Here is a 26,287-nt window from a genome sequence, read left to right on the forward strand (position 1 = left end):
AAATTTTGGCACAAATTAGTACTCAAAAAGTTCATACCGGTTGATTATTTTTACTGTTTTCGGTTATCCATATCTATTAATCTATACGGGATATTATTTTCGATGAGTTAATTATCTCTTTAACGGTGACCACTCTCAAACGAATGCACAAAAATTTTAATACTGATAGTATAAATGAATAATAAAATTTTAAGTTTAGTCGACTATACTCGACTATTATATTTTGGGCACAATTTGGCACAAATTCGGATGGACAGATAGCACAATGTAATTTCTTTACATTTATTATATGATTTAAAACTTGACACTGAAAATTTACTAGATATCTTCGTACGCCCAGCAACTCACATAGACATTATTTAGTGTACGGTTTGAGTTAGAGAGAAAGCTCATTAGGTAAATTAACCAACAAGTCCTATTGTAATTCATCGCTTCATAGTTTAGATTTCTCCAGACATATAATCGATTCGGGTTGTACCTAGTGATTATAGCTAATATATACAACGGAGTAAAATATGGCACGTCCTTGCTAGTTGTAGTCGATTCCAAGCAACGTAATTATACAAATTTTTCATAGGTAATTAACCCACTGAAATCAATTGAACTTACCTATTTTTTGTTTAGTCGTGCCGTGAATAGGTGACCTTGCGTGACTAAATCAACTCCCCAGAAATATATTCCACAACCGCCGAAATGTGAATAACACTCGTAAAATGAAGGTGATTGTAACCTTGACGGTGGGAACTGTTTTCGCGTTCATACTAATAGGCATTTTTGGCTAATTTTGAGTAATTGAATGCTACTATTCGTCACTAGATATTTGTGTGGAGTGTATGTAATCATTGAAAAAGTTTGCCGATTAAACGTTATAGTATTGATAATGAGGTTTTCTATTTCCCTGTTAAGGGGGAGGGGTGGATAAGGGTTTCAGTGTGAAATAAAAAAAAACACTTGCGATTTTTTTAGAACTTTGCGTGAAGCGAATCGATCAAAACTATTGAAAATTATAATTTATCATTTCAATGACATTTGTAATTTTTCTATGACGACTCGGTGACGAAGCTTTTTGTAGAACCTCTCTGGAAAAAACATGATTTTCGGTATTAACTGCCATTCAAAAACTACTTAACCGATTTCTTTCAAACTTTGCATACACATTCTATGTAAACATACCTAATCACTACGTTGAGTTTTTGAGATAATTTTTCAATTAATGGAGTACCAAGGGTATGTCAGGAATGACTGGATCAATCTCATCTAAAATATTTTTAACGTAAAGTTCTACATCCAGATATTGAATTTCCAAGATACTAGTATACACAATATTTACGATTATTTACAGACAAACTTCGAATACCAAAGAATATTTCTTTTAGAATCGGTACACTTTATTCTGTAGCTGCGCCTCTAGTGACTATATTTGGAGTATTTTGTCTACGAATTTTTCTTCGGATAATACACGTGTTTTAGTGATGAATGTTTCGTCTTGATATGGTCTGTATCAGAGCCTAAAATTCTCATTCCTATTCAATGAACGACGAAATTCAGAGAATTCATCTTCGTCCTTTCCTTGCCTCTTTCGTCGCTAGATGCATGAAAAAAATAAAACAATAAAGGCGATGTCCCCTCCTCTCTCAATTCTACGAAAACGAGTAGCAGCAGCAGCTACTTTCGTTTTCCTATGACAATCCGAAATTTCAATTTCGTTCTGATGCATGCTCAGTAATTTGCGATTCTCATTCATTAAATGAAATTAATACAATGTGCATCTAATAATGCAACTAGAACATAGTTTAAATGAGAAATACGCACACCGATCCGGCTTCCGTCTTATAATACCATCATTAGCTCGCAAATCTACAGAATTGAGCATCGACAAATAAATATCATTGCTAGTGTATTTTCGTTTCGCCAGCAGTAAGTTCAATATCGAAGTTACCAATATCATTTTGAATCTCAATGTGAAAACGAGCGTACGAAGAGAATAATGAAAACGCTCTGCTAGATGCTTGCTTTGTCCTAGCCCGTTGTCTCATTTTCGATTTCGCAAAGTGCTAGTGGTATGGAAAGAAGTTCGTCAGTTTCGCCTGATTTTGGCAAATGAACAAACATTTTCCGACTCTGGTCTGTATTAAAAAAGTCGATAGACGAGAAAAGAAAATTTTCGTTTCTACCATGAAAGATATTCCAGGGCTGAAACTTCGGATAAGCAGCTGAGCTGAATGGTGTTGAGAATGAAATCGAAGAAATTTAAGTGCTTCCGGATCGGGTTGTCGCCGGGAGTCACACTGAAAATATAAATTCTAAAATATAATGAAGTTGATCGTGCAATGCACGAGTTCATTCGAAACATTTTCGTGCATTGTAAACAGTAGGTTTTGTTAGTTTCATTAACTGAAAAATTGGCCGCTTGATTAACGAACTTACGAACTTTTTTTGCAAAGATGGTGGTGTGAAGTAATGGCCTCTTGATTAACGAAAATTTTCGTAAGTTTTTGCTTTTTTGGTGTACATTGTACGAATGTTATCGTTGATAATGACATTATTTTACGTAAATGAAGCGAAATTATTGGTTTATTTTAATAAACGTTGGCGTATATTACGAACGATTTCGTTGGTTGCATGAATTCATTTCGTTCATCTTAGAGAAGTTTTCGTATTTAATAGCATATTATTTTGACATTATGCACAGAATATGAAACGAGCTCGGTTTCTCAAACTTATTCATACAAAACCAACGAACAGTTCGCGATGGCTCAACTGAATCTGACCGAATCTGTACTGCTCTGGATTCTAGATCAACTGGAAGCGAAAGAGGTTCAGGATATCTTCCTGAAACCGGCGGACACGGGTACGGTTACTAAATAATCAGACCGAGACCGTCGTGATGATCAACGTATAGCAACAAGGACACAATATTCTAACTCTATTGCAACTCTTTTGCCGAAGACGGTTTGACGAATGGTGCTCGTAAATATTACAACGGACCATTCATAAATTACGTAACGCAAAAATACCCAAAATTGACTCCCCTCTCCCCTTTTTGTAACAAATTGTCACAAATTTCTCTATGCCCTCCCCCTCCCCTATAACGCAACAAATTCTTTAAACATTTTCTTTTCAGTAAAAGAATATTACGTAACGTTCTAGCTTACTCTCCCTCCCCCATATGTAACAACATGTCATAATTTATCGGAACCCCTCTCCCCACTAAAAGTGTTACGTAATTTATGAATGGTCCGTAAACACTTTTGTATATAACAGCGAACAATTCGTTTGCCTAATCAAGCCGTTTCGTAATAAGTTAACGAAAGTCGTTTCGTGTTTTTTACGAAAAACTTGTAATAAAAAATAAAAGTGTTTCAATAGAACTACGAATGAATCATGATATGTACGAAAAATTCGTATATCTTAGATGTACGAAACAAATTCGTACTGATTTACGAATATATTCTATCTGTGCAGCCATACTATCGTCCGTAGGATCCGCCTGCGAGTATGTTTCCGTAAATTCCTTGCCTTCATTTAATATTTTACTAGACACAAATTTCCCCAGAATAGTTTTGACCTATCTCGTTTATTTCCAATGTTATTATGTAAATTAGGACATTTACCCTAACTTCCCGTGGTAAGTGGATATTTGATTAAATTAAACGTTATAATGACTCGCGGCTAACGTTATGGTAACGATATAACAAAACTTGTTTAATCCACCTAGTGGTACAGTTGTGCCTTTCTCATTTATTTAAACTATCATTCCATCACTGGTTATGTTTGTAATGTTTGTAAAATGAAATTACGGTAGATACCTATATACAAGCGCTTGTCTGCCACGAACCTGTTGTGTTGGCATTGAAACAGTTGCAACACAAAACAAAATTTATTTAGCTTCATCAGTGTTATATTTTGTCTTCATGCTAATTTATTTTGGTATGCGGGGGTGAGGCTTTAAGGGTATGGGTATACGGGTGTGCGGGTGAGAGTGGATGCGAGGGGAATGTAATTCCCAACCTTATCCCCTAGCTTAGATTTGTAAACGGAGTGTGGGTGTGAGAATGGAGTTGTCAGGAGGAGGGTAGTGGTGTGGAAAGTGAGAGGATGACGTAAGAGGGGTGTTATGTGAGTGGAAGGGGACCGGATTCCACAGTCACGCCCTTGTTCGAGTTTCAGAAAATGCATCTTAGTCCAAAAAATAGATTTAGGGATTAGATTGTCGATTTTCAAAGTGATTGCATAACCTTTCTATTGAAGAAAGGCAAAAAGGAAAATTCACGTGTGATCGGATTCTTTTACTCATAACTCCGGAACCAATACTTCGTTCAAATGAAATTTGGTAGCAATCAATGTTAAGACTATCAAAGATAAACTCAAGATAGAGTGGACAGGGATTTTTCGTTTACCAATACAATGCGACCCCTCGATGAAAACGGTTCTCCGTCATAGTGACAGTTGACTGTTTTTCAAACATCAAGCTGCGTCGATATTTAAACTTCGTTTTGAATTGCAATAATTATTATAACTAGTGTTACTGAATGTATTATGTAGAAGTCCTGTAAAAATTGTTTTATTCTCTACGGACGTGCTTAAAAAATAGCGCTTGTTCAATTTAGAGAATGCATTCTCGTCTTTCCAACTGTAATCACTCGATTCCGCGCTATTCTGCCAAGGAATCCAACCGAGCTAATTTACATATGAAACCACCTGCTCTAGTTCTACTCGTCCTCTGAGCTGGAAAAACCGAATTATCCATATGCATAAAAAGTTCTAATTGCAACCGACCAAACCTACATGTTTACATCACGATTTTCACAGCGTTTGTTTGATGTGTATCCAAGAAATTTCGTCGACGCTATCGACGCCTGTTAACGAAGGGAGAACAAAAGCATACTATTATTGAGTTCACTGGTTCACGGTTCCTGAACCATTGAATACTTTACGCTGACGTCACAAACGAACTGAGTGTTCATTTTTGACAGTTCACTTGTACTGTTTACATGGACTTAGAAAAATTCTTTACGATTTGCTTCGAGCGAATCTAGTCGGTCACAATTTTTTCCATGTAAACAGTACAAGCGAACTGTCAAGAAAAATAAGGTTAACTGTGTCAGTAAAGAACCTAATACCCTTCGTTTAAGACTAAGATTGTGAGAATACAATCAGCAATATATGAGAAACAGGTGTGACTCTAATTTCGGAGCTTTGTCACCTAGGAAAGGGTGAAATCATCATACTGTATCACAAAATCCTGATTGATTAGCTACAAATTTGCTCCTTTCAGTGAAGTTTTTCTTTAGGCCAACGGGGTCCGGCATAACAGTTTAGTTAGGAATCCGTTCACTACATGGCGCTAACGCGCATACGAAGCTGTGCACTTCAATTTGCTTCATCTGGTTCTTCAAACGTTCCAGAAGATTCGTGTCTTAGTTCAAAAGCTCATGATTAGGCGCAAGAAAATCGTTTTTACTGAGAACACTGGCACCACATTGCGCTAGTGTGTATGTGAAAGAATTATTGGACATGTTTTAGCTGGTGATCGTGATTTCCAAAAAAGTCGAGGCCCTAAGCTAGCTTGTCTAGAAGGACAAGACTGTTCGGAAGTTGCCGATAGGTATAGCGTGATGCTGTCAACAGCGCCGCCACCGGTCAAAAATGTCGCTTTCGACATCACCTATCAAAAATACACCACATATCTATTTAGAGTATCCTGACAAAAATTAAATATTTCCAAAAAAAAATTGAATTGTCGATTTCTCGATCGTGTTCGTTATGAAATTCACACCAAATTTTTCATTGATTCTGCAACATATCGCGTTGTATCAATATAAACCACGTAGTAGGATAAATTGGGGAAAAATGCCGCACATTTCTAAAAATCGATCCTGCATCAAAGTAAACCATTCAATATTCGAAGAAATCATTTTTATCAATTCCGACAGGTTTCTAAAATACTATGAAATGGTTTTTGTCATGAAAAAAAATCATCAAATTTTCACGAACATTTAAAAAAGTCATTGCGGGAGAGATTCCGCATGTGCGGATGAGACGCCGCACCGTTGCCACAAACTGAAAAATGGCGAACAAAAGTATTGTTTAGCTCTCGTTGTTGTTTTTTGTGATTAGGTGTCCAACTGAGTTTCTTGAAGTTTGATTATACCTATAAATCGGCTAGCACCTACACTTTTTTTAAGGGGGTACTACCATTTCTAGAAACATTTTTTTATTCAACATTTTAAAAATATTTTCTATTCTTTCGTAACCTTGTATAACGGTTAAGTTTAAGTAACTTAAGGGTACTATTTAGCTATATGTTTGTACGAGCGATATACATCTATGTGTTAGGGTTTCTTAAAAGTAGTTTTTGGCTGTTTCTCCCAACAATGAATTTATATAACTTAGGTTTGTTCTTGAAAGATTCATTTTGAAAAAAATGCCATCATTTCCTTGAAATTTTCGTTTTTATCCCAATATTGACATCACTACAAATCAATGCATTCACGGAAATTGGTGCCTGGAACTTTAAAGAATAAACCGAAGTAACTAATACTTAGATACATATCCCCTCTTTTTAAATATATAGATAAATAGACTCATAATCCTATATGTCACTGTGCTAGGTCCGTTAATTTGTGAATATACCTTAATAATAACCTATACCTAACGCAAATGTTCATTTAATGACATTTCGATATGCTACAGTGGCAGTCGAAAGGACTGCGTGGGTTTTCTCTATGCCCTCGACCTGCTGGCCAAGCCACGGCAGGTCACGTGAGGGTGGGTCATACTACGACCTCTTAACTGCCCTAGCTCGAGCTGGAGGCTCTATATCTCAAAGTCGGCTTTATTCAACGGGATTGGCTAATCAGGAACTCACGGATATGTGTTGTGGATAAGCAAAGATCTGATACAATATCCTAATTTTATTAAATACATTTCTTTACTACCTGTGTGTGTCACTAAATTTTAATGTGCTGGAGACCGACCGGCGTCTGCTCCCTGCTCGCCTTCCGGTTCGTTGACTATCACGGTTTCGGTACCGCCTCGTAGGACAATATTTGATGGCCACTTCGAATGATGAGTCGGTTCTGGGAGACGACGGTTAGTGGATGAGCGTTCCTTGTACAGTTCACCTTCTTGCTATGCTGGGCGTCGGGTACGGTTCTGAAGGTTCGACAACCGTTCGCTTCAAGCACGTGTACCGTAGGGGCGTTCGTTAAGGCCACCTTCGTGCCTCGCAGTCCGAGCCGGACTTGGTTTGACGGATTAGCGGTTTGTCTAGGGAACAATTTACGGGTCCTAATGGGGCACACAAGCGGATGAAGGAACACTTTAGATTTACGGCTTTACCATTTTAGTCGCCATGATAAGGTAAAGTTATATTTATCACAATTTCCTGGCTGTTGGTAGTTATAACAACCTGTGCTATAAAACTGTTGAATAATTACTTGGATACAATTTAAGTTCACTTGTATCTTCTCGATTGGCTTTACGTCGACTGCTTCTTATAAGATTCGGTTAGAAAAAGACCATCTTGGGCCTAAACCGGTAGTACTCGGCCTCCCTCACTCATTTTCCGCCTGTCCCTATCATTTACCTTATCATCCACTAAACTGTCTCAGGCGTTACTTTTTATTGAGCAGTGTTTATTGTAGTGTAGTGCGTACTATACCTTACTTAGTACCTAAGCTGTGTAGCGTGTTCGAATTGGCCGTTATATTTCTTATAATTCGTCGGAGATAATTACCGATAGTTTTAATTTAGTACTATTTACAATAAATTTTTATCTAATATATAGTTTTTATTTTAGGGATTTTTAGTTTACAAAAGCTGTATTTATTATTTTAATTAAATGTTACGAACGGAACAGATGTGAAAAAATACTTTTTAGCTATGGATCCTTCGCCATCATGTGCGGCATCTCACCCGCAATTTTGATACGGCATTTATCCCAATTGTAGGGGAGAGATGCCGCACGACGACATTTTCCTCTCAAATTATGGATGACTGTACTCATGATCAGAATGCCTTCTAGAAGGTCCCAGCTATTCAACCGATACATGGTTTAATCAAAAAAATCGAACGATTTAAAAAAAAACGAAATTTTAATGCATCGCTGAAAATTTTTTGATGCTCCGTTATGCAGCTGAAAGCACATAATCATTAATAAAATTTTGGTGAGTTAATAATAAGGATTATTTTACATCTCCAGTGTTGTAATTCTTCGAAAGATAATCTCACAGTATCATATTACCGTATAAAGTTGACCTCATATACAAGATATAGAGAGTGCGGCATCTCTCCCGACGCGGCATCTCTCCCGAAATTACCCTAATTAAATTAGAAACATCTTTACCAGCTGTGAAACGGATTAACAACGTCGCTGTTTTGAAGCATATGCTTCGGAATGAAACAGTTTTACCTATAAAACTCGTGTAACTGAAACAGAACAGAAACGATGCAATGTTTCAAAAGCAGAACAACTTGTTGCACGAAACTTGTGTACAACTGTTTCTTTAATTATTCAAAGATGTTGCGTAACATACGAGTAATGTACCCTTTTCCGTAACACAACTATCTACCACACCAGATACATAAACGATAAGTTGCACAATCAGTTGAGAAACACAATTTAGCAACTAAATGTGCTGCTACAGCTTATATTCGAGTAGTTTTCACAAACTACCATTATGATACATTTATGATGAATTATGGAGCTCGAGACGCATCGTCACGAGATGTAATGGATTTCCCTTCCAATCCTGAAATCCCGCGTTTCAGTCGCTTCTGATTGTTACCGTCCACACCAAAAACGTGCCAATCATCCGCCTAGAATATCTCGTGCCAGAGAAAGAGAATAAACAGCTCTACATGGTATAGAAATAGAGCAACACCCGTTAGCCTCGACTTGCAGCCAGCCAGTGGAAAGCGTCAACAAGAAAATTGTTGGGCTTTTCTTTCCTTGGATTAGTTTAGTATAGAACGTAGCCGAGTGCGGATCGCGTTCGCCGGGACTTCTACACAGCAGGAAAGACCCTTTCCGGTGGTCACGTTGGGAAGCTAGCTAGCTTCCTTCTGGTTTGACCACCGCAGCAACCGTGTCACCTTCAGTACATCAATCGTCCTTCGCGCCGTCCGACTATACCTTTTTACGTAACCAAATCCCCGTGTTTTGCACAGTGTGTACCAGGACATTTACTAGTGTTGCAAAAGACGCCGGCGCGCCGGGTGGGGACGGAAAAAGCTTTCCGTCAATTCATCCGTTCTGACCTTTTCAAACGGTTCAGCCTATTTGTGGAAATCGTCAACAGTCGCGGATTTTTTTTTCTGTCGGATTTTTTTGGTTACCATTAATGGATTTTAAGTGGTGAACTAGTGACGATAAAAAGCAGATAAAATGAGTATATTTTATGTGATTTTTATGCTAATCATTCTGACCGTACTCAAAGTGGAGCCAGGTTTGTGAACTCTCAAATTTCAAACATTCCATTGCAATCACCTTCTCACCTTTGCACGATGTGTCAGCACAGTTAGAATTGAATCCGTTATTTCATTTCAATTAAGGGAAGGGTTACGGTGTTACATAAAGCGGGTGGCAGCTTGAACTTTTTATCAACCACAGAAGATTAATGGACATAACTGAATGGAGTCGAAGTGGATTGGGTGGCTTTCCTGTGTCAATTTATTGAGGTGTTTACTTAGGTACGATGATATTTCCGGAGGCATTTTTTGCCTAGTGATGGATTGCATTTGCAGGATCTAGGAGACTGATCCAACGCACTGAGGAAAAAAACCAAAAGAAAAAAATCTCAAAACCGACAGACTACCGGCTTTTAACTGTTGTGTCTGCCCACGTTAGAAGAGATATGAATCGACCAATTTTTTTCGTTCCACTTCTACTTTAAATATTGCAAATCAGTCATGGAAGTTGTCAAATAAGGCTTGTAGTATCGCATTATGTACCTATTATTAATTTTAAAAGAATTACCTCAATATTTACTGAGCATCATAGGAAGATACGTATTACATATGAGAATGAAAATTTACAAGTTCGTTTCAAATTGAAAAAGTTAATTTTCCGGTAGTTTCCGGTTGAATGAAATGTGTCATATGAAAGACCAGTTGTTCTTTGTTCTAATACTGATGTTTCTAATTTCGCATTTTAAACCACTTTGACATTATCAATCAATATTTATAAAATTAATTATTTTTCGGATTATTGTAGAACTATTACCAGAGTTACAAAAAAGCATTTTATGTGATTTAATGGAGGAGTGTTCTGAAAGATGTGTTGAGTGAAAATTTAAATACATAGATGTGGATTTTGTGTTATCTTGCAGATCAGAAAAAATAGTGTAGCAAGAGCATAGGCATTGGCAGATTTTTTTATTTCGATTATAGAGGTTTTAACCTTAAGGTCATTCGCCTCTTCGGATTAGAAAAATCTCTTATGAAAAATTTCTAACCCTATGTACGGGGTCGGGACTCGAACCCAGGTGCGCTGCGTACAAGGCAATCGATTTACCAATACGCTACGCCAACCCCTCATTGACAGATTATTTTAAGAAGAAATGGGTAGCAGCAAGTTATAAGAAGGAATATTTCTTTAACACGCAAACACTCAATCGTTTAATACCTTTTTGGACTAAATCAAGAATCTAGAGAATTGGGCGACCTAAGAGGTTCAAAAATTTTGAGCGAATGCAATTAGCATCGCAAAACTTGAAATTCTATTAATTAACTAGCATTCGCTGTTCAAAAGAGCTAACACCAATGACGGGCTTCTGGTAATTCTTCTGGCTCGTATTTGATCAAAAAGTTCATATAAAGCACTACAAATTATTAAATTAACACAGTACTATATCTCAAATAGAAAACATACTTTTTCGCAGCCTCGTTATTTTTCTAAAAGCTAATCTATCTTGAAAAACCTATTTTAATCCACCTAGCGGTGCAATTGTGCCTTTCTCAATCATGAATCACGAGAATGTGTGCGTTGTTTATATTCATTAAAAGAGTTCGAGTTCTAAAATTTTGAAAAAAAAAACAGCCACGGTAATATTGAACTGAAAAAAGGTGCGAAATCGGCAAAGTCCCAAAAAGTCGATTTTTACAAAAAAAAATTTTTTCGAGATAACATAAAATCTCGACGTTTCATGCATTTTAAAGATGTATGGCATCAAAAATACGAATTCGATTTCTGAAATTTCATGTGGTCCCCCCTTTGAAAAAAAATTTGAGTTCCGGCTTATATGGGAATTTCATATGTGACCGGACGGTTTAGTCTATATTTCCGGAACCATATAAGCGATCCGTACGAAATTTTATAGACATCTATGGGGATATTATAGCTATCATTTGGGACTAAGTTTGTGAAAATTGGCCCAACCATTTCCGGGAAACTGATGTGAGTTCGTAAATTTTGAAAGATGGCCGCTTTTCCCGGGCACTTCCGGAACCGTCTATGGTGGTTAATGTAGTCAACGAAAGTTTGGTTGGCCGTCGGTGACCTAGAACAGCAAATTTAAGTTGTTTGAGAGACATTTTAGCGAAATTTTTACCTTTTTTGCTTTCATCGGAGTATCGGTTTGAATCACAATTTGCTATGTGATTGCACGCCAAAACCTGTAACTCCGGAACCGGAAGTCGGATCGGGATGAAATTAAATAGCCATTTACGGGGACGCAATACCTTTCATTTGAGGCCAAGTTTAGTCGAATCGGTCTAGCCATCTCCGAGCAACCGATGTGACTGTTATTCTGAATTTAGATACGTCCGCCGGGGCTTCCGGAACCGAGGATGGTGGCCAATGTGGCCAAATAGACTTTGAATGGATATTAGTGACCAAATACTACAAATCGAAGCAGTTGTGGTCATATTTTGGAAATTTTTTCACCTTTATACATTCATTGCAGAATTTATTAAAATCGACATTTTCTGCGTGTTCGTACTTATCACCCTGTAATTCCGAAACCGGAAGTCGGATCCATTAGAAATTCAATAGCAGCCTATGGGAACGTTGCACCTTTCATTTGAGACTAAGTTTGTCAAAATCGGTTCAGCCATCTCTGAGAAAAATGAGTGACATTTTTGGTCACATACACACACATACACACACACATACATACATACACACATACATACACACACACACCGACATTTGCCGAACTCGACGAACTGAATCGAATGGTATATGTCACTCGGCCCTCCGGGCCTCCGTTAAAAAGTCGGTTTTCAGAGCAATTGCAATACCTTTCTATTGAGAAAGGCAAAAAGGTATAAAAAAATACATTTATCGTTTAAGTGGATTGATTCGTACAGCTTTCATTTCAGGACCATCCGAATAATTTTAATTATACATGAATTTTATCTAAAAATAATAAATCAACAACGAGAAGTGTAAAATATCACTTGGGGATTGATTCGTAAAGTTTAGTTTCTGAACCGATTCACGTTTTATTTATTTATAACTGTTTCGTTGAGCAAGAAACCTGCAAAAAATTTGATCGGATTTGATGCATAGAATGCTCCACAGCGGTATGGTTGTGAGGAACATCACGATCGCGTTGCAATGAGCGTTTATTTGTTCGCGCTTTAGACCTCGTTAATCAGACCCTAAGTGCTATAGCGTTCACTAAATCATTGGAGCGTTCTTGTGTGTTTCAAAAACTTGGGATGATCGCGATTGCATGTTTGTCTTTGTGTATCATCGCAAAGGGACCGAGCGTTTGTATGTTAACCTGTTCGATTGCGTGGGCTATGCGTGTTAGCATGTATGTAATAAATTCGAGTTTATAACCGTGTGGCCATTAGACTGCCCAGAAAAATAATGAATTTTTGAAAACTCAATCGGCCCACCCCTGAGTCGATTCCTAGTCCCACCAAGAGTACTTGCTCCAAATTTGAAGCAAATCGGACAAGTTTAGCTACCGGACCAACATGCTTGAAGTTTGTATGGGATTTTTCGACAATTTACATGGAGAAAACCCTCTTGCTCACATTTTCGCCGCTAGGTGGCACTGTATACATCAGGTTATCACCAAAAGTGAAACTTAAGAAGATAATTTTATTATCTACAACTTTGTTGAAGACTGCAAAGCGATCCGACTCCCATAGGAAAAGTTATTAAACTTTTAACGAAGTGATGTCTGAGTCAGTTTTGCATGGGGCCTAGCAGTGCATGGTAGTGTATCAGTACTAGGTTCTAACAAACTAAACATTTTTGTGGATTAATGGTTAGATTTAGCTGAATAGTATGTTCGGAAGAATTGCAGTACATAATACGAGTTATGTTTTGGTTAGAAAATTTTAGTTCACTCTGTGACCGCATAGATGGCGCCAACACTAACTTTTCAACGGAGAGAGATAGAATATCGAGATGTTTGGAAGAATTACTGCAATATTCTTGTTCTACAACTTTGTAGAAGACACCTAATTTCTATCTCTCTTCGTTGAAAAGTTAGTGTTGGCGCCATCTATGCGGTCAGATGTGGAACTACAATTTTCTAACCAAAACATAACTCGTATTATGTACTACAATTGTTCCGAACATAGTATTCAGCTAAATCTAACCATTATTCCATAAAAATGTTTAGTTTGTTAGAACCTAGTACTGATACACTACCATGCACTGCTAGGCCCCATGCAAAACTGACTCAGACATCACTTCGTTAAAAGTTTAATAACTTTTCCTATTGGAGTCGAATCGCTTTGCAGTCTTCAATAAAATTGTAGATAATAAAATTATTTTCTTAACTCTCACTTTTGGTGATAATCTGATGTATACAGTGCCACCTAGCGGCGAAAATGTGAGCAAGTGGGTTTTCTCCATGTAAATTGTCGAAAAATCCCATACAAACTTCAATCACGTTGGTCCGGTAGCTAGACTTGTTCGATTTGGCTCAAATTTGGAGCAGACACTCCTGGTGGGACTAGGAATCGACTCAGGGGTGGGCCGATGGGGGTCATTTTTTTCTGTCACTCTAGTGGCCATTCTGATATTCGCGTGTGTTCTTGTTCGTGAATCTAATACTGATAATTTTAGTGCACGGTTCAACTACTAGGAAAGAGTGAGTTTCCCCATACCACCAGAGTTCCCAGTCATGTCGCCATGGAACGTATTGTCTAGTGGATCTGAGCATCATTTTTTTCAGATTGGCCCAACTAAAAGTATGAACTCAAGCTGCTAGAACCGGGGGTAGAGACTTCCGGAAGTGACCGATTCATGATCGCGCGAACACGGGCGCTCGTAGGGGGCTCTTGAGATCGTGCTAAAACGTTCACTTAGTCACCGGGGCGTTATCATGTTTGCGAGATTGCGAACGTAGGTGAATGTGGTTGATTGCTAGGAGCACAAGCATTTGGATAGTAACGTGCTTGTCGCGTATGCTAGTGTGTATGTAACTTCGCGTGTATAAATTCGAGTTAATAACCGTGTGGTCATTCGCACATTCACGTGTGTTTTTGAATGATCGCACATGAATCTGATGCTTTATTTGGGTTTACGCTTCCGATACTAGAAGAAAGTGATTTCCATCATTTCACTAGAGTTCCCGATTATGTTGCAATGAAACTTTTTATCTAGAGTACCTGAGCGATTTTTTTTTAGAATGGTCCTACTAAAAGCCTAAGCTGCTAGCACCGATGCAAGGGGTTTCCGGACGTGACGGATTCATAATTGCGTGAGGAAGCGTCTCCTTTAAGTTTCACCCATTTTTCATTCTCGCGTTCTTTTCTGGAGGCAGTCATTTTACCGTAAATTAAAATTTTAAATTTAGCAAAATATATTGCAAATTTAAAATAATTTTAATTCTGCAGTACAAAAATTTTCGTGAAAAAAATATTTGGACCAATCGAAAAAAATGTACATCAAATACTCGAGATTCTTAAAATATCTTGAAATGTACGCACGTTTTCTTTGACTCCTTTGACCAAATTTAGGGCTTCAAAAAGAATATTTCAATCGCACTTTCACAAAGGTATTTTTAAACTTTCTTGGGGTTTTACGCCTTCATGACGGCCTAAAATGTTTTGGTAGGGTGGATTATTGTAAAAAATAACATTATTGTTTCTGTAGTAGACTAAGACGGCATAGTGAAAGATGCCAAATCCAGCCGAGAAAATCTTGGTGAGATCTCAAGAAATTCAGAAGTCACTTTTGAAGGCATCCAAACACATTTGTCCGTTCACGGTCCCAGGCGTGGCAAAGAACTGACTGTTTGCCACCTCAGCGAAATACGAAAAAATCTTAAACTACCGGGGCCCCTGGCCTTGGCTCAGGGTACCGTAAACCGAGGTGACATTGAGCACTTTTCGAAGTAATCATTACATATTTTTAGACGCAACACATTTTTTTCAAGTTTAATATTTTTAAAACATGTACTGATGTATGGAGACCAAGATTGGATGGTTTTACCTAAAATTGTCCGATTACAGCTATTTTTCCAAAAATGATTTCAAGTTGAAGTCCGTTTTCGAATTCCGGGGTGACTTTGATAACCTGCATGTTCATCATATTAAGTAATTGATGTCAATGTTTTTCATTCAAATGTTTGTTAATTTGTTAAAACCATTACTGGAAAGATACTCATTGTCAAATAGATGTTTATTAGTATTATACAAAGTATTTCAATGTACTATAAAATTCGAGTAACCGAAATTCGTATAATTTGTGCCCAACTAGAATAAAATATTCTGAAAACCTTCACAACTGCCAAAATAGTTTTATTTCAGTATTTTGTCAATGTACAAATAGTTTCATCCATTTTAACACGTTGGAATATTGTACAATAAAAAAAGGTTGCGAATTTTAGCTTTAAATATTTGGAAATAATTGACAACTAGTTTCACAAAAAATTGTATTTAAAATAAACAAACTCTTAAAAGTAAATTTGGCACATCCCACTCTAAAGGAAAATAATTGTAATTTATTACTCTTGTCCAAATTTGACATTTATTTGTTTTATAAAAAAATAGACACTTTACGAAGCTAAGGTAAAGTCAAATTTCGTTTTTTTTATAGTTTTTGTACCCAAAAACCGAACAATATACTTAAAAATTATAACAAATCAGTATTTTATAAGTTTAGAGTAAAATCATTTCAAATTAAAATGATTCGGTAGACTATTTTGGTTTAATAAGCGATCTCCGAAAAAAGTTTCGAGCGATCAAAGTCACCCCGATGATCAAAGTCGGTTTACGGTACCCATTAATTTTTTTTTAAATTCTCAAAGGCCCCCCTCTCATATTTTGACAAATGTCAAAGTAAGCTCAGATGCCAAATTTCACATTATTTGGACAATTCTAGACTCCTGCCCACTTTTGAAATAGCACTCAGAAAATTACCATTCATACCTCTTTTTAATACAAATGACCTTAGTACTTGAATGGAGATATTTTTGTATCTCGAAAAATATGGGAAAAAATACTTGGTCATTATGTCCACAAAATCCCCGATTTTTACTAATTTTTCTGCTCCGTGATGCAAATCATACATATTTTGCAGATTTTCTAATGTTAAAAAAACTCAGAAATCGAACGGAACCTTTTTAACTTTTGTCCGAATACGGGAAGTCGGGGTTATAGCGCCGTTTGTCATTCATATTAAATTTCATCAGTTTCTCGTACATATATCTCTATTATTCCTCAATCAATTTCCATAAAATGTAACTTGTTGAACGTGGAAAATTGTTAGGAATAAAACAAAGATAGATTCGTTACCGGTAAATTAGAAACATCATTTTTTTTACATTAACTCCACACATCACATTTTTTTTCATTAAAAGTTCTAATACCTCAACTTCCCCTATTTTTCCAGGAATTAAACTTTTCTCATGTGATCCCTAAGCTTATTTTATACTAAAAGTATTAAATTAAATAATAATTTATTGTTAAATGAAGTTAGTATGTACGATTGATGGAAATGTGAAATCGAGACTAAATGTCAGAATATTTAATGTTTCAGAATTTTAACGGTAACAAATCTATTTTTCTTTTGTTCCTAAGGATTTTCCACGTTCAACAAGATAAAGTTTATTAAAATTCATTGAAGAATAACAGAGATTTCTCGTATTCGGCCAAAAGTCAAAAAGGTTCCGTTCGGTTTCTGAGATTTTTCCACATTAGAAAAACTGCAAAATATGTATGGGTCATTCCACGTCAGATTTACAACCAAAATTTTGTTTCCTTCCCAAAAAAATTTCTTGCATTCTTTAGGTAAAAATAATTGACACTTTTTTTGTTTTAGCTAAATATGATATTTTTTCAAGTTTTTAGTTTTTGAACTTTTGCAGTTTATAAAAGTTGCGTTTTCAAATAAGCTTACCGAAAAAATTTACAAAAAATATTTTTTGTTATATAACTTATGAAAAAGTTATATAACTTATGTATTTGAAACAAATTGAATTTTTTTTAAAGCTGCGCCAATTTTTTTACTTAATATTTTCTTTGAATATTAAGAATCATGTTAAAAAGTTTGTGTAAAAATTTGGGAGTGGATATCAAAATACTTTGCGAGATATTACAATTATAAACTTAAAACAAGGCAATTTTTCACTAAACGCCCAGTGATCGGCTTGCTATAGTTGAAATATCTCGCAAAAAACTTCGATTTCCAATCTGAAATTTGTACACAATCTTCTCGATATAATTATAAATTATTTGAAAAAAAGCTAAAAAGAATGTTTATGATTGTAATATTTCGCAAAGTATTTTGATGTCCTCACAACATTTTTACACAATAATTTTAACATGATTCTTAATATTTAAATAAAATATGTAAAAACAATTTGGTCTAAGTTTAAAAAAATTCAATTGCATATTTCATAAGTTAAAAAATATTTTTTTGTAATTTTTTTTCGGTAAGCTCATTTGAAAACGCAACTTTTTTAATTTAATATTTCTTTCCATATATCGAATAATTTCGGAGTTATCTTTGATTGAAAAATGTTCAATTTAATAAACTTCAAAAATTCAAAAACTAATAACTTGAAAAAAATATCATATTCAGCCAAAACAAAAAATACGTGTCAATTATTTTTAGCTAAAGAATGCAAGAAAAATTTTTGGAAGCAATCAAAATTTTGGTTGTAAATCTGACGTGGAATGACCCGTATGATTTGCATCGCGAAGCAAAAAAATTAGTAGAAATTGGGGATTTTGTGGACAAAATGACCCGGTACCCTTTCTCGTATTTTTCGAGATACAGAAATATCTCCATTCAAGTACTAAGGTTATTTCCTTTAAAAGAGGTATGAATTGTAATTTTCTGAGTGCTACTTCAAAAGTTATAGCATTTAATATATCTTTCCACCATATTTTCCCATAGCACCAATTTGAAAAATTTCAAGCGAAGTGGACGGGCGTCTAGAATTGTTCAAATGATGTGAAATTTGGCATCTGAGCTTACTTTGACATTTGTCACAATATGAGAAAGGGGGGGGGGGGGGGGTGGTGGCTTTGAGAATAATTTTTTTTTTTTTTGCAAAACCCTAGTATACATGTGTAAAGACGGTACTGGATGAGTTTTTTTGGTGTGGTACTCAATAGCATCATTGTGATTTTCTATAGTGAAAAATTGTAGTCGTCCTTCGTGGCTCACAATTTGACTTTGCGTTAGTCGTTTGATCGTAACCTAAGGTTTAAAAATTACCATTAAAACAAATTTAAAATTCAGGAACACAAGAATGTTCTGCTTGTGTTAAGAATATTTCCATTGTGAAGTCCCCCTAATCAGAGCATGCTCCTGAAATTAGTGTCAAATTCCTGTTTTTCAGTCTTATGATGTTCTTGTTTATTTTAAACTCCTTTGAGATTTTAAGTAGGTTTGGCTTCAAGGTAGTTCTTATTTTCTTAATAGAGTGAAGTTCAAAAATGTTCAAAGATTGATTAGTCTTAGACGGTTTGGGCATAGGGGAAAATGTTAAATCCAGCCAAAACAGTGTACTCAACTGTGATATATAATTCACAAAGGAAACATGGTGTATCGAGAAGATCTGATCGGCTCAAGCATTTTCATTTAAAATGGGCTTTTATGTGGAAAGTCATTCAATCCAACATGTAGCCACTAACACACCGCGTTTATCCTTAATAAAATTGTAACTCACAAAAATAAATTTATCTCTCGCGAAGTATGTACCTCGTAAATGAAAAATGTTTTCCTTTTTCTAGGTCAATGTATTAAGTGCTACAACTGTGATTCGACTAGCAATGACGATTGTTCCCAACTTAATAAAAATGCAGGAATCGTAGCAGAGGTAGGTATGAATTATTACTTTCGGATGATGGTTGCCAATCTCTAGGGAAGCTCGCTAACAACATTCTCGAAAACCTGTGGCCATCCCTGGTTATCATGTTAAGAATCGTCGATTTTTTTTTACAAATATCTATCTTTTTATCTGCTTCTTTTACTTTATATTTGATACAGCGAGGTTTGTCGTAAATTACAAAATGGTTGTCTCCGTTGTTCAGCGCACTTTTACTAACAGCTTCGCTGAAGAGGCATTGTTTTGCTCTTTGATATCTTCGATATTATTGCTTATTGTTTGTGAATATCCTTTATGAAAATGGTGGGATCAAGAAAGCCGAATAACCTTCTTTTATAAAGATATGTGTTTTCCTCGCAGCATTAGAAGTTGCTCAATTTTTACTTTTCAATGCTCAATACAATTCTCCTAGAATATTTACAAAAGTCCATTTGCGTGAAAAACGCAGTAGAAGACAGTTTTTATCGGTTTTCATAATATTGCAAAATAACGAAAATATCTTAAAATTTCATTTTTCGTCTTCAACGTAATCTGTCCCTGGCAGCACTGCTCCGTCGGAACCCAATGAGATTAATTGCAATAACTAGGGGCGGATCCAGAAAAAAATTAGGTAGGGTTCAGAAATTTCGATTTTAAAATGAACATTGTACAATTCGTAATACTTAACAATCTTATTTATTGAATATTAGTTCTGTTGGTCAAATTTAGTTTGGAATGATTTTGAGTTTGAAACTAATATAAACTTGAAACTAATTTAAAGGGAGGACGTCCCGAGCGGTTAACTCTCGTGGAGCTCCCTTCGAGTCGGTTAATTTTCATCATTTTCGGCACAGTTTACTGCCTCCCGGTTATCTAAGTGTGAATAATGATACAATTTAACGATTATAAAAAGTGAAATGGCTTATAAAAGCATTTTTTCGACTGACGCGAGTGGTGACAGTTTGTGAAAATCTAATTCCGGATAATGAAAAAAAAATCTTTTCCTCGCATTACGGGCCGTCGATTCCCGATGCAAGGACAATCAAAGTGCACAGAAAACATCTAGAAACACAAGGTACATTCTAAAAATAGTGAAAAATGGCTTTTCAGAGAAAAAATTCGATCCGAAAAATGAAAAAAATACGGCAATAAGAAAAATTGGTATATTCAAATAATTGGCGCTTCACCAGCGACTAGCGACTACCAGGTGTTGCCCGAAAATTCTTCGCCCGAAAAATAGGTGGCAAACCAGCCGGTCCGTTCTCAGCTAATGTCGTCCGCGTCTCTTATCACCTATTTTTTATTGGGTGTTTCATCGGCGGTGCTATCTTTGAAAATGAGCCGCCTTGGATATTCAACAGTTTTTTTTTTGCTTTCTTATTTTATTGCTAATGAGTAGAGGTTTTGATTCTTACAGAATGAGAGGGTGTGAACGGATCTAGCCGAGAAGACAATACCGTAAAAATAAATAGTTGTTCGGAGGTCGGCTCCAATGGGACTTTGATTTGACTGGTATCGAGGATCGCGGGTCAATACGTACTGAAAATTCGCCGCGTCTGTTTAAATTAATCTAATTTCAAGTTCCGTTATTGGTAACAAGCCCATGCATCAGGTTTACAAACCTCTGTATTTCCCTTCAATGTTCGATATGCGATATAAACCACGAAAAAAATCGTCGCGTGATTGCATATTATTAAAATATATAAGCAGTGTTTCTTATAGCCGGCTATCCAGAGTTCAAGTTGCTTATTTTGCTAATCGTATTAATACAACAAATGATAAATTTCCCAAATTCTTGGCATTCCGCTGCCCAGAGAAATTATTACATGATAACGCTATTGGTACACCTACTAACAACTCTCCCCTTCCCGTGATACATGTGGAGATGGAGAGGATTCCTCGGTCTCTAGTAGCAACATGTATCGGACTAACATTCCTTCCTTTCTCAGAAGATCTGCATTCGGACGTGGCCGGCGTCGGTATTGATCAGCATGCAGGGATCAGGGTCCGGACCCCTAGGACCCTCCCCCTGGATCCGCCACTGACAATAACTGCAGCTCTTGAGCTTATACTTGTAACTGTTAGTACTCAAAAGAAAGGTAATAATCACATTTATTTGCCTTACCTGTTTTTGTGAGCCAATCCTGATTAATCCTAAAGTTATAAATGTATAAAAACGTTGTTGTTGTTGTTCCAACATGAGCATGAAGGGGTTAAATAGAGAATTATTGTTCACATTAAAAAGCTGAGTTTACGTTAACAACGAAGGCACTTACTTAGCAAAAATAGCTAGGTCGGTCATTTGATTTTATGTTTTTAATTAACAGTCCTACTAGGAGTGAGATGTTTTGGCCGATGGAATGAGTTGACGTCCTCGACAAAAGTGTGGAAATTGTTTTCGCGAATATCTTTGTTGAACACGATAGGTCTCTTCTTTAAATACTTCTGTTGATGTAGCAGAGGTTAATTATCTGATTCACTTACAAAGGACCGCAGCTTTCGTTTTTCAAATATTGTTCAACTTTAGGGCTTCGAAATACCAAATCAGTCTCGAACATGGTTTTGCCCTTGAATACTTCCATGGAAACTCATTTTATCGGATAGGATTAATACTATGTACCTAGTAAGCTGATATCTGAGTCCATTGAACCAAGACTCAATTTTGAAATGATATAGTAGGAGTTTCTTTTTTATAGTAATTTTATTCTACAGAAGGCAAAATCTTCATTTGTTAATGTCGTTTTCGCTTGAAGCAGAAACTAACTCAGTTTTGGACCTAACTGCTGTCAAACCGTTTGTTTGAAGCCAGTTTCCAACCTAGGTTATGCGCCACTGAACTGAAAACCGGCTTGGGTTCTAACCTGAAATATATTTCGGGTTCGCTCACACCACCGCTGTTTGGCGAGAACCCAACTCAGTTTCATTAACAACGTTCGTTTGAAGCAACTAACCTGGGTTAGGTTCTAGGTTCTCAATCGAAAACGACATAAATGAAACTGAGTTGCAAAGAGTTGCCATCAAAGGAAGCTGTTCTTCAATGTGAACAGTAGACTGCCCAGAAAAATCATGAATTTTTGAAAACTCAATCGGCCTACCCTTAAGTCGACTCTTAGTCCCACCAGGAGTACTTGCACCAAATTTGAAACAAATCGGACAAGTCTAGCTACCGGATCAACGTGCCTGAAGTTTGTATGGGATTTTTAGACAATTTACATCGAAAAAACAACTAGCTCGCATTTTCGCCACTAGGTGGCACTGTATGCATCGTATTATCACTGTAAAATGAATGGGCTGATGAATTGGCCAGGGCAGGTGCAACGATTGACTTGTAGAAAAAGGTTTTGGCATAATTGTTCCATAAAAACAAACATTTGTTGTCAAATAGGAATTAGTTTTATGTCAACTAAACGTCAACCTCGTTTTTCTCACTTCGAGCTGAATGTCACTTAGGACCTTTTGAATAAGTACTTTTGAAATGTAAAAATACCTTTCCTAAACTAATTAAATGAAAACGATGATGACTCAGTATGCGGTAAATATGCCGTGAAATAAACGTATTTCCTGTCTGATAACAACAGTCACTGTGACAATACAAACATCACGAGTTATGAGTTTGTATATAGGACGTCTTGTTTTTCTTGGGAAAATACAAGGGATTTGGTAGCACATTAACTGTGTTGAAATAATTTCGTATTAAACTTTTATCAGTGTTTGTGCGAAAATGTTTCTTGTCTGTTGATTTGAATTACACGTATCGTGGCAATTTTCAAGGTAGGCCGACACAGAAGGTTAATATGAACAGGAATGCAATCAATTTGATTCAATTCCAGTTCCACCTTCCTATTATTTTCCTCTGACTCATACATCAAGAGTACAATGTCCAGCTGTACTTTAGTCCACTGATAAAGCATTGGAATTGGAAACAGAAGTTTGCCCACCCAGCCCAAACGCAACAGCTACGGTGCTCATTTATCGGGCCCATTCCAAAAATACCCCCTCGATGTTATAAATCACACGTGCAACCGTGAGCATAAAAAATGTATGGTACTCAATCATGCAGCAGGAATTTTGTACTGGGTGATATTTTTTGAAACAAGGTTAAAGTTATGCTTGGTAGAAATATCTCCGAATAAAGATGTTTTCTAAAATAGACTAACGCTTGGTTTGTTCTGACATTGCAAACGAAATACATAAGTGCATAATAACGCACTGTTTCTTAGATGTAAATCAAGGTGGAGTAGGAACCTGCGAACGCCACGCAGTCTATGCCGAAAACCTATCAAACTTGTCCACAGCTGCCGCATACGTTCCCAGGCCCATCATCGACCTGTCGAAATCGCACAAGGTTTAACTCTTGACAGCCTATGAAATCACCCTTCAAGCTACATGTCAGAACCAATGATTGAAAGCTTGTTTCCAACGAACGACGATCCGTTTGTTGCGGTCTTCTTTGTTGGCAGCCGTTCATTGCTTCATTCGCTATCTAACCGCTCCTATTTTTCTTGATTCTCGTTCACCTTTCAGCAATGTACTCCTAGCAAAATGGCATCAACCACCGGCAATTGGCTCGCGGATTTAACCCGGATCGAATACTTCGGTGGAACGGAAATAACCGTACCGATGGTATGCCAAAAGATGGTGGCGACTAATGGTGAGTTTAGTTAGGGACCATCCATAAATGACGTAGCATTATATGGGGGAGGGGGGAGTTTTGTATTTTGTGATGATGTGTGACGACAAGGGGGGGGGGGTAGGTGGTCATGTCATGCTACGTAGCTTTTTTAAAGGGGAATAGGGGTTGACCTGATGTCACGACAATCTTACCCGTTTCATCTAACTAACATCGTTTTTGATTATTTTAAAAAAATTTACTGGGATAACGAGGGGGGTGAGGGTTACCGTCAAGCTGCGTAATTATCAGGGGGGGGTATATGGAATTTTGCAACGAAATGCTACGATGGGGGAGAGGGGTGTTAAAAATCACTCAAAAAATGCTACGTCATTTATGGATCATCCCTTATGAATTATTATTTTTATGGATTTTGAACCATATTGAACATTTAAGAGTATTTGTCATACAAAATAAAGATTTGAAACGTTTTAAGGGATGATCCCTAAAATAACACAAATAATAGTCACACAGGGTTAAAACTAACATACTGTCCTTCTCTATTTGTAGAAAATGGTGAAACATTGACATACCGAGGCTGCCAGCTGGATGGCGGCAAAACGGATCCGTGTCAGATCGCACATGGTAAGGCGAAACTTCAAACCGGCGTTACCATCGATCACTGTTCGATCTGCAAGAGCGACGAATGTAACGGTGCCCGTGATCCGCTGGGAGGCCGCACATCGCTAACCCTGGTCGCAGCTGTTTTGTTGTTGGCAATGGGTGTAACTAGAAAGTTATTACTCTAAGATTGGGTACGCTTCGAGCATAGGGAAATAGATCGGCTTCTATGTGGCATCAATGATTCATAGTTGACATTACATAAATTGCTGTATTTTTAAATTAAACCGAAGCGGGCATGTTAATGTTCTAAAATGTATATCATATTTTAAAAAGATGAAAAAAAAACAGATTCAGCACGGAGGATGTGGATCGACAATACACTGTAAGCAGATATGCAACGCTAATTGTAATATGTCAATGTACTCGTAATCATGTATATTCACGTGGAAGCCTTTATCGTGTTCTCACAAGAGATGTGTAATTATTATTTGTAGAATAACGATCTCATCTAGCACACAAAATCCGCTGTCAATGCAGTTGCTAATTGAAATGACTCAAAAATATCAGTAAACACAAATGCAGATTGTCAGGTTTAACAGGTATGGCTTACTGTGAAATAAATTACTCTAAGAATATCCTAATTCTCATGATAAGGTTATCAAAATGATGAAATTCTCTGCTGCGTGATGTTAAAAAACGGTAAGAAGTTCTGTGTATGTCTATAAAATGTAAACAAAAATATCTCCACATGCTATAGTTGAATCAAGCTACTATAAATATGTAACGAATAAAACGCAATCTTTCCACAATTTTACCACTAGGATATGGATCAAGCAATAGTAGTACGAATGTAACATAACATAAAAACTTAAAAATGCTCATCGCACATAGCAACAATCGATGAATAATGGACTTACGGTTAGTGAAATTAGACAGAAGGAGTGGTTATATTTAATACATGAATAATGGCAGTATGCATACTTAATATTACACTTTTCCTTGAACAATTCGTTATGAAACAATCCAATCAATATACTATCACCGTGCGGATAATAGATTCAACTTCATATAGCAATACCAAGTATTATAATATGCCATGTAACAGCAAAATACACACACTAAGATACAGATACTTTGGATATCCAATAACAATATCGTCGGTAAGCAAAATTGAAAAGAATAAAATTGCACTTTCCAAAAGGTACGACCAGATATCTTGCGTCTGTTTCATTATTGTCCCTATCTTATCGTACTTCTCCAACCCAACTTTGAATATCTGATCGATCGCATATGTTATCGGAATTTTGGTTTTGGTTACCATTAGAACTGTATTGTATGACCTCAAATCACATGCGGGGGAGTATTACGAAATGACAAATGAACCAGATATGTGAATTCCTGTACTACGAAAAGTTTTTTGATCCATTCATGGAAAATTGGTTGATGAACAATTTTCTGAAAATTTTAAAGGTTGTTACGAACAAAATTTAGCGAACAAGAATGCGCTTAAAGAAATTTTTTATCTTAAAAATTCAAATCGACGACAACAGCGATTATAGCAGGGACGAAAGCGTTGGTTGTGGAAACAAGCCGAATGTCTCTCAGGTTCCACCGTCGAGGAAAAGAATCTCCGCTCGTAATGGTAAATTGCGTGCAAAGGATTAGCTGAAAACACACTAGAAATGTTTTTCTTATTATCTAGTTTTTTTACAAAGATGTAAAAAATACATGGATCCTTTAAACGGACGCAGGCGGGCAACAAACAGTCATGGACCGAGTGAAATGGAGATGACTTTTTGGTACAACGAAGGACATGACG

The 26,287-nt window shown here is 36.6% G+C and overlaps 1 protein-coding gene across 1 annotated transcript; it reads left to right on the plus strand.

The window, feature by feature from the left end:
• Positions 1–8,950: 8,950 nt before the first annotated feature.
• Positions 8,951–25,674, plus strand: LOC131678718 (uncharacterized). Its single transcript, XM_058958992.1, has 4 exons — positions 8,951–9,452; positions 19,162–19,247; positions 23,760–23,886; positions 24,415–25,674. The coding sequence occupies exons 1-4, from the start codon at positions 9,392–9,394 to the stop codon at positions 24,651–24,653; spliced, it is 513 nt and encodes a 170-aa protein (XP_058814975.1). The 5' UTR covers positions 8,951–9,391; the 3' UTR covers positions 24,654–25,674.
• The last annotated feature ends 613 nt before the right edge of the window (positions 25,675–26,287 follow it).

The sequence above is a fragment of the Topomyia yanbarensis genome, chromosome 2, assembly GCF_030247195.1.
Source record: "Topomyia yanbarensis strain Yona2022 chromosome 2, ASM3024719v1, whole genome shotgun sequence".
Lineage (NCBI taxonomy): Eukaryota > Metazoa > Arthropoda > Insecta > Diptera > Culicidae > Topomyia > Topomyia yanbarensis.